General features: G+C 43.2%; 1 protein-coding gene across 1 annotated transcript in view; it reads left to right on the top strand.

Annotated features, from left to right (window-relative positions):
• Positions 1–2630, top strand: part of LOC137537151 (uncharacterized) — a 226508-nt gene extending 223878 nt beyond the window's left edge. Inside the window, exon 11 of the mRNA XM_068259275.1 lies at positions 531–2630. Coding sequence (XP_068115376.1) covers positions 531–2488 — 1958 coding nt within the window. The 3' untranslated portion in view covers positions 2489–2630. The remainder of the gene's footprint in view (positions 1–530) is intronic.
• Positions 2631–15238: the final 12608 nt, after the last annotated feature.

Below are 15238 nucleotides of genomic sequence, written 5' to 3'. Positions count from 1 at the left end.
CTTGACCAGCGCTGCAAAAATTCATGTCACTCCCACCACCAGCACCACGTGGAGAGCGACTCACCCTTTATGTTGGACCACGAATCACAATGGTCAGGAAACGCATCTGGGGTATTTAAGGCTCCCCTCACCTGCAGACGCTATCCCTCCCTTCTGTTGCAGTCATCAATATACAAAGGATTCCAATAGGTTCCACTTTAAAAGTTTCCTCGGATAAAATACATATCACTCATAGCGCAACATTGCATAAAAACAACAAGCCTTTATTACAAGTATGCACTCACAGGTTCCAGGAGTTTAGTAGCGCTCAGAGTTTATCCCGCGGGCTCTCCCCCGCACCGGTACGTGTTTAGTCTCTTCTTATGGACTGTGAGGTGATGATGTAACACACAGCCTACTTGTCTGCACATTGCCAAATAAAGGAAGCTGTACAGCAGTGCCGACCATCCTCTTTCCTTTTATCCCTAATGATAATTGTTCCTCCCCTCAGAATTCTCTAACAGGAAGTGATGATGTTTCTCTATTTGCAGGGCGGAGTCCCGGCATCAGGAACCTCTCAGAGACTCGTCTCTCTGGATCCACAGACTGTACAATGGATGATGATGTCACTGGACAAGAGTCTCCTGCAGATATCCTGGTTACCCCAAATATTCCCCAAGACTCTTCTCACCTGTCTAACCCTGAGGAGCCTCATATCAAGCACAGTTCTGCCCCTGCTGGAAGGTCTTATTCCTGTTCCACATGTGGGAAATGTTTTGTTCAAAAATCATATCTTGTCACTCATGAGAGATCTCACACTGGTGAGAAGCCCTATTCATGTGCTGAGTGTGGGAACTGTTTTGATCGGAAATCAAGTCTTGTTAGACATGAGAGATCTCACACTGCCGAGAAGCCCTATTCATGTGCTGAGTGTGGGAAAGGGTTTGGTTGTAAATCCCATCTTGTCAGACATAAGAGATCTCACACTGGCGAGAAGCCCTATTCATGTGCTGAGTGTGAGAAATGTTTCAGTTGTAAATCCCATCTTGATAGACACAAGAGATTTCACAGTGCTGAGAAACCATACTCATGTGTTGAGTGTGGGAAATGTTTTGGGAGTAAACTACAGCTTGTCAGTCATGAGAGAACCCACACTGGTGAGAAGCCCCATTCATGTGCTAAGTGTGGGAAATGTTTTGTTCGGAAATCATGTCTTGTTAGACATGAGAGATGTCACACTGGTGAGAAGCCCTATTCATGTGCTGAGTGTGGGAAATGTTTTGGGCGTAAGTCCCATCTTGTCATACATGAGAGATCTCACACTGGTGAGAAGCCTTATTCATGTGATGAGTGTGGGAAATGTTTTGTGTGTAAATCACAGCTTATCAGTCATGTGAGAACCCACACTGGTGAAAATCCTTATCCATGCACTGAGTGTGGGAAATGTTTTGGGCGTAAATCAGAGCTTGTCGTACATAAAAGATCTCACACTGGTGAGAAGCCCTATTCATGTACTGCGTGTGGGAAATGTTTTGTTCGGAAATCATCTCTTGTCATGCATAAGAGATCTCACAATGGTGAGAAGCCCTATACATGTTCTGAGTGTGGGAAATGTTTTCTTCAGAAATCAGGTCTTATCATACATGAGAGAGCTCACACTGGTGAGAAGCCCTATTCATGTGCTAAGTGTGGGAAATGTTTTCTTCAGAAATCAGGTCTTATCATACATGAGAGATCTCACACTGGTGAGAAACCATACTCATGCTCTGAGTGTGGGAAATGTTTTAGGGTTAAATCTTGTCTAGTCAAACATGAGAGGTCTCACACTAATGAAAAACCCTTTTCATGTTCTGAGTGTGGGAAATGTTTTGGGAGTAAATCTGATCTTGTCGGACATGAGAGATCTCATACTGGCGAGAAGCCCTATTCATGTGCTGAGTGTGGGAAATGTTTTTTTCGGAGTTCACATCTTGTCATCCATGAGAGATTTCACACTGGTGAAAAGCCTTATTCATGTGGTGAGTGTGGGAAATGTTTCGGGTGTAAAAATTATCTGGATAGGCATATGAGATCTCATACTGGTGAGAAACCCTACTCATGTGCAGAGTGTGAGAAATGTTTTGGGAGTAAATCCGCTCTTATTTTACATGAGAGATGTCATACTAGTGAGAAGCCCTATTCATGTGCTGAATGTGGAAAATGTTTTGGATATAAAGAAAGCCTTGTATACCATGAGAGATCTCACACTGGCGAGAAGCCCTATTCATGTACTGAGTGTGGGAAAGGTTTTATTTGTCAGTCAAGCCTTATCAGGCATGTGAGATATCACACTGGTGAGAAGCCACATTCATGTGCTGAGTGTGGGAAAAGATTTGTTGAGAAAGCAAAGCTTGACAGACATGAAAGATCTCACACTGATGAGAAGCCACATTCATGTGCTGAGTGTGGGAAATGTTTTGGGCATAAAAGTTACCTTACCAGACATAAGAGAACTCACACTGGTGAGTAGCTCTATGCATGTGCTGGGAGTGGGAAATGTTGGGGAATAAATCATAATTTGTCATTCATAAGAGATCTCACACTGGTGAGAAGCGCTATTCATGTGCTGAGTGTGGGAAATGTTTTGGGAATAAATTACGTTTTTTCAAGGATTTGTGTAGAGTTTTTTTTCCACAATAAGTTTTTATAAAAAATGCTTTTATGCAAAAGGGTCAACAAATTACATGCATGAGAATAAATAATATTTGGACAAGAAAAAGAGAGAACACCAATATAGTGTAGTAAGTACTGGTAATGTATAATTGATAGAGTAATAATATTAATTTAATACTCACAAACCAGGGTTAGCAATTAGGCAACCACTATCAAAGCAGGTGGGGAGATTGTCCTGACCCCACTCAGGATTAAAAAGTCGCTCTCTGTAGTAGAAGAAGGAAGGGTACAACCCTCCACCAAGGGTGGACTTGATGTAGATAATAGGATAACAGAGGCGCCAACAGGATAAAAACCACTAAAAGAACTTAAAAACCCATCTTGGTAATAGAGGAGGTGGTGGTGGACTTACCTCCTCCAAGCAGAACATACGACTGTGGATTTTCAGTCAAAACAATTTTATTGGATACTCCAAATAAAGTGCAACGCGTTTCGCGGGGTACAAACCCGCTTCATCAGGCAATAACATATAGGAGTAAACAGTTTCACGGAGGCACTCAGCGTTGATGATACTGGCAGATGCTGTTTACTCCTATCTGTTATTGCCTGATGAAGCGGGTTTGTATCCCTCGAAACGCGTTGCACTTTATTTGGAGTATCCAATAAAATTGTTTTGACTAAAAATCCACAGTCGTATGCATGGCATTTGCATGGCCTAACAGCCTGGAAGGGGAGAGCTACCACATCTGGAGGTAGTTAACTCAGAGCAGTGATTGTAAAAACCTACTGAGTGTTACATACAGAGACCATAATAACTGTCATAGATCTTATAAATTATAAACCATCTATTTTCAAGAGGCTGAGATGGTTTAGGTTAGAATTACAATACAGAAACAAACAAGTAAAAAAGAGAAGAAACAACATAACTCCATTATTGAAGGTACTCATCAATGCCCAACCATTGTTTAGCAGTTGCTTCCAATTGGAAAGGAGATAAGAGCCACTAGCCTTGGACTGTAAGGGTTTATTTCTCAAACTCTGTTCTAATGTTAAATTATGGGCAACCAAAGCTTAAAGGTGTTGAATGGGAAGAGGATCTGTGCTTTTCCAGTCACTCGTCATAAGATGCTGGGCTGCAATGATTATATCACAAACACTGGTTCGCACGACAGCCGGGGGCCCCAGTCTCTCTCACTTGCTGGGGCACCCAAACCACCATGTGATACCCAGAGGGAAATGCAGGCGAGCCCTGGCTCTCTCACCTCCAGGGACTTCACCCCCATCACCTCTAAACTGAATGCAAACTGCAACACACACAATTGCTCACTACCAGTTCAGGCAATGTCCTACCTTTATCTGGTCAGCAGGCGCCAGTCAGCCAATCAGGTGTACGGTCATACACCCTTTGCCTGCCATACCGATCTAGCAGGATCTGCATAAATTAGCATTCAGGTGGGAGGCTCGGTTGGAAATAATCGTTGATTACATCTTTTACAGGGACCGCCACGTGTAGGCATCTCCCACACAGTCCCCTCCCTAACCACTCACCTGTCAACCACATCCTGGAGAGAGCCAGGGCTCGCCCACATTTCCCTCTGGGTATCGCATGGTGGTTTGGGGGCCCCAGAAAGTGAAAGAGACTAGGGCCCCTGGCTGTCGTGCGAACCAGTGTTTGTGATTTTAAATTTTTGTTTTGCAGCTTCCAGGATGCGGTTGACAGGTGAGTGGTTAGGGAGGGGACTGTGTGGGAGATGCCTACACGCGGCGGTCCCTGTAAAAGAAGTAATCAATGATTACATCCAACCGAGCCTCCCACCTAAATGCTAATTTATGCAGATCCTGCTAGATCGGTATGGCAGGCAAAGGGTGTATGACCTTACACCTGATTGGCTGACTGGCGCCTACAATGATTATATGACAGATAAAAGGATAAAAATTTGGGCCAATCTTTCCAAGGCCAATCGATAATATAGCCAATTGATGAGATAACTTAAAGGACGGGGCATATATATGTTTGATTAAAGACTCCACTGCTGGGGGGCGTGGCCTGAACCTAATGGCGTGAGGACGTGCTGTGAGAGAGCTCCCGTCCACCAGTATCCTATAACCCACTCTTAACAGCATCTTAACCTCCCAATTTCTGCCGGCTTACACTCCTCAAGCTTCCCTGACCTCAAGGGAACGCTGCATGGCTACTCCCCGGCCCTCAGAAGCTCTCCAGAAGCTACAAAAGTTCCGCCACGAGGACCAAGATGGCGCCGAGTCGGCGTCACAACCTGCCTCAGACAACGACTCCGTCTCCTCGGTCAAGCAGAAGCGCCCGACTCTGACCCAAGTACTGAAGGCGATCACGGCATGCCAGTCAAGCTTGTCCCAAATTACCTCTACCTTGGAAGAGGTGAAGACAGATGTCTCGTTCCTCCGTCAAGATCTCCGCAATCTTAAAAGTAAAGTTACAGACGCGGAGGGTAGAATCAGCGCTCTAGAAGACACTGTCAGACTGCTACATCTGGAGATGGGAGCTTCCCAGAAAGGCCTAAAGGCTGTCATGGATCGCCAGGAGGATCAAGAAAATAGGCAACGCTGCTCAAATCTACGCATCGTGGGCCTTCCAGAGAAGGCGGAGGGAGACGACCCTGAGAAATTTACAGAAACACTCCTAAGCTCACTTTTTGGTGAAGAGGCCTTCTCCAAGGCCTTCATCGTCGAGCTGGCCCACAGAATTTCCCCCAAGATTCCGCCTCCTGGTGCCCCTCCGCGCACCTTCATATTTAAGCTGCTGAACTACCGCGACAGGGATGCGGTTCTGAGAGCCGCCAGAAACAAAGAATCGATCTCCTTTGAAAACACAAGGATCTCATTCTACCCCGACTTCTCGGTAAAGGTCCAGAAGCAACGGGCCAAATTCGCTACAGCAAAAAGCAAATTGAGAGATGCCCAGCTCCCCTACGCTATGCTATACCCCGCAAAGCTCCGGATCACCGATAATGGTAAAGTTCACTTCTTTTCTGAGCCAGAAGAAATAATTCGCTGGCTTGAAAATCGCCCGAAAAATCGAGATTCTACTTCATCTCCAAGATAAGGTACTGTAAAACCTATGCTCCCCTTTCGGACTTCCATTGTCCAATCTATACAGCCGTTTCCCCCCCCCCGTATCAGACATTGTTATTGCTTCCCCTGCAGCCCTCTACATAAGCTGGTGCCCATATTACACACCCTGTCACTTTATAACATGAACTTCCTATGCCATCTTTACTATCTCAAGCGGCAAAAGTGAACTCATGACCACCTAATAATGACCATCTGACCCCCCGGACACAGGGGCCTACGGCTCATGTCACTCTCTCTACTATCACTGGAGATCATGGTCGTCACTTCCCTGGCTCATCTATAATCTACACCCTGCACTGGTGATTGCCGGCTAGACATGTCATGCCGCAGCTATATACCGAGCCCGCAAACCCTGGACTAGCATCTTATTCCGCTACCTCACTCCGTGAGCGCGGTCATTTCCAGTTCTTGGACACAGGTTCTTTGCGGGCTGCTCACCCTTCACAAGAGCTCTAATGTGCAAATGTTTTAAGTTGTAAAGGTGTCTTTAAATGATAACTGCTGCAGGAATTATTATATAACAGAATGGTCTATAGAGGTTGAGCTTAAGCTGTATTTTATATGGACGGGACTCACCCGCAGTGTTCCGCCACCACCCCACCACCTTAAGAATCCGTATTTCTACGTGCTTAGCACTAAGTTCTCAATAGACATAAACGAGTCTGACTGGCTTTAGGCTACAGCTCGTTTATCTTCCTAACTGTTACTATACTGTTGGGTATAAGGTTCCGCATGCTGGTTGCTGTGGAACAGGGTGTTCTTTTTTGGGTTGGCTGCCACGTTGGCAGTCATGTTATGTTTTGTTATGCAATTTTCATTAACCTCATGTGTGCCTACAGCCTAATCTACCCCCGTCACTACGTGTGCTGGGTCCCTCTCATCCTCCCTCCTACATTTTCCCTTCTACCTTTAAATGGCAACCAATGATAGAAGTGTTAAAATAATATGCTGGAACGTTCATGGGTTAAACGATCAGATTAAACGTTCCCTAGTCTTGAATTTTATGCGGAAACAAAAACCAGATATACTGGCTCTCCTAGAAACTCACCTAACAGGTAATAAAGTTAAAGCTTTGGAGAGAGGCTGGGTGGGAAAGGCATTCCATTCATCCTTCTCACAATACTCGCGGGGAGTCTCTCTAATGTTCAATCGCTCTCTCTCATTTCACCCAATCAGGGTAAAAACAGACCAGTATGGAAGATATATATTTGTGCACGGTCTTTTAGACAGTAAACTTCTTAACCTGCTGGTCTTCTATGTTCCTCCTCCATACTCTTCTGTTTTGCTTAGAGAAGGCATCCAGTTTACATCAACTGTACCCTCCTGCCCCAGCATATGGATGGGCGACTTTAACTCAATATGTGACCCTGCCCTTGATAAGTTCCCACCAGCCCTTTCAAAAACCACCCCCTTTGCCAATCTACTTGCAGAAATTCCCCTGCATGATGCATGGAGATACTTCAATCCAAATATACGTCAATTTACCTGTTTCTCCGCCTCCTACAATGTATTATCTAGACTTGATTACTTTCTAATATCAGCAAATCTGTTGCCTCTGGTGGGTCCTATGGGCTCTTTGCCCAGAATTACATCTGACCATTCCCCAATCTATATGTTCATCCAATGGTATGACACTCCTAAATACTTCCTATGGAAGTTTAACCCCTTCTGGCTATCGCTGTTCACCTCCGAGGATTGGCTAGTGGACAAATTACAGACCTTCTTCCATTCGCATAGGGACACGGAGAACCGCTCTCTTACCTGGGATTGTTTTAAAGCCCACCTGAGAGGCCTTCTTATTAGTGCGGTATCTCACTTTAAAAAAGAGACAAATTCAACCATCTTATCCCTTCAAGGTCAAATCCCTATCTTGGAACAAAATTACCTGGCGGATCCTTCTGAGGTGAACTTCGGTACATGGAAACGGGCTCAAGCCAAGCTCACTGATATATTAAATGAAAAAGTCCGCACTAAAAACTTCTTTTATAAACAATCCTTCTATGAACAGGGGGAGAGGACTGGCACGATTCTTGCTAGGATGGCAAGAGATAGGAGCTCTCTGAGCTCTATCCCGGCCATCAGGGATTCCTCTGGCACTCTCCTTACCGGCTCCATGGCCATAAACAATACATTTGCTGAATACTTTAAAGATCTATACGACTCTAAATCTCACTTTAACCAAATGGAGGCTGAGATCTTTTTGTCAGAAATCAACCTCCCAAGACTTGCTCCGGGGCACAGGGAAATGCTCGACGGCCCCATTACGCTAGAGGACATCGAAATTGCAATCCATTCCTTTCCCAACCGTAAGGCCTCAGGTCTTGATGGCCTCCCGGGTGAGGTATATAAGCGTTTCACTGATGTTATAGCTCCTCATCTACTCCAGACCTTTGAGTACGCCTTTGAGAGAAGGTATACTCCCTCCCTCTATGCGTACTGCTTTAATTATTCTCCTCGCTAAACCTTGTAAGGACGCCTCAATGTGTGATTCTTTTAGACCCATCTCTTTATTACCACAAGATGTAAAGATACTAGCCAAAATTCTGGCCAATCGGCTTAATCAAGTAATCCTTACCCTCATTCACAATGACCAAACAGGTTTTATGCCTGGGAAAAAGACCTCTTTGAATATCAGGCGATTATTTGCAAATCTCCAAGCCTCCCACACGAATAAGGGGCAAAGAGTTGTGGTATCCCTTGATGCGGCCAAGGCATTTGATGCAGTCGAGTGGCCATATCTCCTTGCTACCCTGGCCCGTTTTGGGTTCGGGGAGAGGTTTATTAGATGGGTTGGTATCCTGTATAATCAGCCAATGGCTCAGGTATGCTCAAATTCTACGTTCTCCAACCCCTTTTCCATTAATAGAGGAACTAGGCAGGGTTGTCCCCTGTCCCCACTACTATATGCCCTTTCCGCAGAACCACTTGCTTGTAAAATTAGAGCAGATGAGAGGATTAGAGGTCTACGCATAGGTAATATAGAGGAAAAGATAAGTCAATATGCAGATGACACTATTCTCTTTCTCGCAGATCCCAATCAATCCCTTCAGGTTGCCTTCGACCTTATAAGCGAGATGGGTTGCTATTCTGGGCTCTCTGTGAACTGGAGCAAGTCTGTTATATTAGGCCTGGATAACCCCGATGTTTCCACATCTCCCTTACCATGTCCTTTAAGAATTGTCACCTCCTTCACTTATCTTGGGGTGATTGTAACCCTTGATCCTAAACTATATTACCAAAATAATGTCACCCCCCTCCTGTCCCTTACTCAGACCAAGACCTCGGCCTGGACTAAACTCCCCCTCTCAGTGTCGGGACGTGTTAATCTAATTAAAATGGTTCTTTTCCCTAAAATACTGTATATTATACATAATTCTCCAATATATATCCCTAAGTCTTTCTTCAAAAAACTTAGATCCATGTTCCTTTCACTGGTTTGGGGTAGGTCCAGGGCGAGGCTCAAATTTAACATTTTACATTGCCCCACGTCCTCAGGAGGCCTAGCCCTCCCGGATCCCTATTTATATTATATTGCCTCTCAGCTAGAACAGCTTGCCCACTGGTTTGTGTCCAACTCTCTCCAAACACCTGACCTCTTAGGCTTCTCTTCCTCTGCTATTTCCAATAATTTGCCCTTCGCCTTACTGAAAAACAACCTGACTATAAACTCTCCTAATAACACTGTTCTTCTACAGGCCTCTAGGGTGTGGCGGGCGGCGAATGTAATAATACCCTCCTCCAATACAGAATATAACACCCCTCTATGGCACAACCCTCAATTACCTGAACTAAATTACATTGACAATATAAACCTTTGGATTGCCAGAGGCATTATTTATCTTGGCCAAATTATTCATAATGCCCAATTGATACCATTTCACACTCTCCAAAGTAAATTTGACCTCCCACCAATTTTCGAATTTATGTACTTACAACTTAAACACGCCCTTAAAGAGAATCTGTATTGTTAAAATCGCTCAAAAGTAAACATACCAGTGCGTTAGGGGACCTCTCCTATTACCCTCTGTCACAATTTCGCCTCTCCTCGCTGCATTAAAAGTGGTTAAAAACAGTTTTAAAAAGTTTGTTTGTAAACAAACAAAATGGCCACCAAAACAGGAAGTAGGTTGATGTACTGTATGTCCACACATAGAAAATACATCCATACATAAGCAGGCTGTATACAGCATTCCTTTTGAATCTCAAGAGATCATTTGTGTGTTTCTTTCCCCCATGCACTGAAGTTTCAGGCTGCTCTTTTCTTCCAGCAAACAGCTTTGCCCTTGTTTGTAATTCCTCAGTATGTGAAAGCCCAGCCAGCTCAGAGGACGATTTATCCAGCTGATTAGAGCAGCTTCTCTCTTCTCTCTTATCTAAATAACACACAGGCAGTGTGCATATAGGGGCCAGGAAGAGTGAGTTCATAGCAGAACCACAACACTGAAGGACTTGGCAGCCTTCCAGACACAGGCCGACAAGTCTGACAGGGGAAAGATACATTGATTTATTACAGAGACTGTGATAGCAGAAAGTGCTGCAGTTAGCCAGAGCACATTAGAATAGCTTTTGGAACATGTAGGATGATTAAAAACAGGATGCAATTTTTGTTACGGAGTCTCTTTAAAGCGCAATTCCCCCTGGGCCTACCTAACACAAGCGTGTCCCTGATTATGGAGACCCTTGCGAACGGTCCTATGAAGCACCACATAGGGATAGTATACTCACTACTACTGGAACACCAATCCACACAAACAATACAGAACTCCCTATCCAAATGGACGCAACTGGGGGTTCAGGTAGACGAGGAGGAATGGGAAGACTGCCTTCTTACCCCCAAACTAGTCTCCCCATGTGTGAGTGAAAGACTCACACAAATTTACACTTTGCATCAAAGCTACCTAATTCCCTCCCAGCTGAGAAAGTTTTCCCCTTCAGCATCAGCCTCATATCCCAAATGTTATACCCACAACCCGTCATTTCTCCATCTTATTTGGCAATGCCCTCCCATAGCAGACTTCTGGAAACAAGTCACTGATTTTCTACACGATGTAATGGGATCTCCTGTAGACCCAGACATCAAAAGCTGTATCCTCAATCTCCTGCATGAAGACACCCCCAAATTTGATAAAGTCCTGCTCATGGAATCCCTATTTGTTGCAAAACAATGCATTACCTTTAGATGGTTGTCCCCGATTTCCCCTACCCTTGAGGTCTGGAAGAATAGAGTGCGGAAAAATCTTCCTTTTAAGAAACTTATTTATGCCCATAGAAAATGCCCAAATAAATTTAACCAGGTTTGGGATAAATGGATATCTCATTAAATCGGTGAAATTTCTGTCTCAAGCCCTACATTTGATTCTGAGTTCTTGTGCCCCGGGATTATAGTCTGGTTTGGTTGTATGACTCTATACTCGCTCTGTAAAAATTTTGAGTCCAGCATGTAATTTTGTATTCTCTGTATATTACCCTTTGGTTGTCTGCATATAATGATTATAACTTACTTCTTTCTGTATACTTGTACCCTATTCTGTACCAATCCTTCTATAAACACTTTTGGTTGATGAAAAAAAAAAAAAAGACTCCACTGCTTTCCAGACATGAAAGACAAGAAGCCAATTCCACAACATATGAAACAAAGTGCCTATCGTAGGAGAGCATTTCCAACACACAAGGGAAGCTGTGGAGGAGAAGGAAGCTATTTTATGAGGAGTAATGCTGGAAATACACCATACAATTTTCTGTTAGATTCTCTAATTCAACATGTTGGAAATTATCTATCTTACCATCTCTCTGCCGAGCAATTAGGCATTGTTCTACTCAGCAGGAGATAAACAGAAGACAATGCACCAGAGATAATGACCATTCTCAACAGAAAATAATCTAATTATGCATTCTAACAGAAAATCTAACAGAAAAATCTAACAGAAGAATCTAACAGAAAATTGTATGGTGTATTCCCAGCATAAGATATCATGTGGTTATTGTTTTCTGAAACTGTTCCCAGTGGGAAATACACCTAGAATTAGAAGCCAGCAATCTATGAGATCTCAAAATTAGGCATATCTCTACTGGGATGCCCAATACATGCCCAAACTTGTAAGTATTTGAGAAGTGGAGAAAAATGTGTTTAACATTACTGCCCTACCTAAACTGCCGCATCCCCGCCGCTGTAATCTAACTAAATCCCCCCAAACTCCCCGGGGGGCAATCCAGGCAGTGCTTCCATGAGAGGCAGAGCTATGAGCCGCAGCTCTGCCTCTCAGTGCATCTGTCAGCCCAGATCACCGCCTGTCCCCCGCCCCTCTCAGTCTTCCTTCACTGAGAGGGGCGGGGGAGAGGCGGAGATCCGCTGCTGATAGACACGTAAGGAGGCAGAGCGGCGGCTGAAAGCTCTGCCTCCAACAGCAGCAAAATCCACGACAAAGAAAGTCGTGGATTTTGCGGGGGAGAGGGAGGGGGGAGTTAGGGGGAATTTAGTTAGATTACAGCCACGGGATGCAGCGGTTTCGGTAGGGAAGACATGTTAAACACATTTTTTAAATAAAAACATGATTTGCATATGATTTATTTTACATTACATGATTTATTTTAATACAGTGAGACTCTGGCTATTTAATTCAGGTATGCGTATTTTCCTTTTTCTGAAAAGATTGGCAATTGTAAGATAAGCAAAGATCATTTTATCTGTCAACCCGTATGTAGTTTTTAAGTTTACAAATTATTTAAGTTTGTGATCCACAATAAGTTCATTCATTTATCTGAGGCCTGTAGTTATAAATGGTCCTACATCTATATCAAGTATCACAGCTGTAATTGTTACCAGAGGAATTTGAGGGAAAAGAGTTAAAATGCTATGTGGAGGATGTTTATTATTTAGTATTTATATAGCGCTGACAACTTCCGCAGCGCTGTACAGAGTATATATAGTCTTGTCACTAACTGTCCCTCGGAGGAGCTCACAACCTAGTCCCTACCATAGTCATATGTCTATATTGTGTAGTGTATGTATTGTAGTCTAGGGCCAATTTTAGGGGGAAGCCAATTAACTTATCCATATGTTTTTGGGATGTGGGAGGAAACCGCAATGCCCGGAGGAAACCCACACAGACACGGGGAGAACATACAAACTCCTTGCAGATGTTGACCTGGCTGGGATTCAAACCGGAGAACCAACGCTGCAAGACGAGAGTGCTAACCACTACACCAGCGTGCTGCCCAGCAAAGTATTCCCACAAAAGTAAAGTAGTATGCATAGTGGGAAAGGTCCGAGTTGAGGGGAGTTTTCTAAATAATTAAATTTGAGAAAAGCCGTTTCTTATCATATGCGCTAGACCACCAATATTTGGAGACTTCCAGATTAGCTGCATAGTAGTAGATCTCCATATTAGGCAACCCAAATCCGCCTCAGGGATTTAGGAAGAGTCATAATGTGATAAGATAGACGTGGTCTTTTATGTGGTCTTTTAAACCTCTTGATGATTTTCCTTAGTTCTTTGAAGTACTCTTTTTTTTAAAGGGATATGTAACGTGCGAAAAAGATACATTTTTGGAAGGATATACATCTTAAATTATGCAATTTGCCCCGCCCAGGAAAGTGTAAACTTAGATAATGCTAAACATTCTTTTTCAACTGATGCCAACAATGTGACAAAATTGGATTTAAATAAATGGAAGCAGAAGGGAGGCGAATCCCCGGGTATTGTACTGATTTCTCTGCCCAAGGAAAATTACATTTATAAGTCAGTTCATCTCTGACGTGGGTCAGTAAGAAGTAGAGCCACATCATCAGCAAATAAGCTGATGACGTGAGTATGTTTATTGATTTTTATTCCATGAATCATTTAATTATTCCTTTTTTTTTGGGTCCAGAGTCTCCATTAAAAGGACACAAAATAATTGGGGATAATGAACACCCTTGCATACCTCCCAACTTTTTGAAATAAGAAAGAGGGACACTTAAGCCACGCCTCTGCCACACCCCTGATCACGCCCCCAGTATGCCCCTAGTCATGCATAAATAATTTCATAAGAAAAATGTTTTATCATTCAAACCACACTGGTCCTTTCTATCCTGATTCATTTTCCTTCATATTAACATTTGAAAATAAAAAAATGCATGAATGTAAAAGGATGGGAATGAAGTTTAGAGTCAATTAAACATTTTGCAGTAGATAAAATACATATTTACATAAATCTGCATATCAGTCCTAAAAGAGGGACAAATAAGGGGGAAAGGGGGACAAATAAGGGGGACAAAGGGACAGGGTTCCCAAAGAGGGACTGTCCCTCCAAAAGAGGGACAGTTGGGAGCTATGTCCTTGACGAGTGCCAATAGAGAAATCAAACTGGGAAGAGAGAAATACAGCAGCTTTCGGTAGGAAGTCGGGGGCACCCATAGTATCACAAAACTGCATTGTATGCTGGATAGCAATGGACAAAGGTAGAACAGGTACCAGTATTCCTACCTTAGAGAAGTGACACTCGCACTCAAGGTTATGGTGAAAGCTTCTCAAATTTTACTATGCGCACTTGACTTCAATAGGTGTGCCATGAAAATAAACAATGATTCTTAGGACTACCATGCTTAGAATACATATAAAAAGAACAACCATCAGCATAAAACACAATGGTCTTGATTCACTAAGACAAATAGCATGCCTTATCAGAGTTAACACACCTTATCAGAGTAGCATAGCTAGCACTATGAACTTATGCCTTCTAATTGGCAATGACGAAAGCTCCACTCCTCTTGCCCTGAGCCCCAACGGGTCCAATCACTTTAAAAGACATTATCCTTTTACTTTGATAGTCCCAATAGGCTGCCTTTAACTTGACAGGAAACTTGACAGGCAGCCTATTGGTCCAATCAAAGTGCAGGGATAATGTCCCTTAAAGTGATTGGACTCGCAGGGGCTCAGGGCAGGACAAGTGGAGCTCTCGTCATTGCCAATTAGCAGGCATAAGTTCGTAGTGCTCGCTATGCTACTCTGATAAGGCGTGTTAACTCTGATAAGGCATGCTATTTGTCTTAGTGAATCAAGCCCAGTACATGTAATGTCTTCTACGTAAAAACACAGTATAAAACTACATGAAGCAATTTAAAACAATGTAATATAATACAAGTATATAACATACGATTTAAAATATGGTTATATGGCCTTAAGGGAGGAAGCCAAACACATGGCCTTATGGGAGATGGCCATACATGTCTGCAGATGTCATCATTCATGTGGATTTACAGATACGGAAGGATTGTGGTGGGAAGTAAAAAAGTGAATAATGCAGCCAGCATTCATTTGGACTCATGTATACAGATAGTACAAAGGTAGGTAATAAAACATATTTGGCATCAGTACAGAGCATACATATATTTCAAGTGGAGAATAGTGCATACTGTGACAGTAATAAATCACATCTCTGTGGATATTCAGAAATATAAGTATATGCATACGTATGCATCTCCTACTCACACACATACCATAATGCATATGTATAT

The sequence above is a fragment of the Hyperolius riggenbachi genome, chromosome 10 (genome assembly GCF_040937935.1).
Source record: "Hyperolius riggenbachi isolate aHypRig1 chromosome 10, aHypRig1.pri, whole genome shotgun sequence".
Lineage (NCBI taxonomy): Eukaryota > Metazoa > Chordata > Amphibia > Anura > Hyperoliidae > Hyperolius > Hyperolius riggenbachi.
This window is presented reverse-complemented; position numbering and strand designations above follow the sequence as displayed.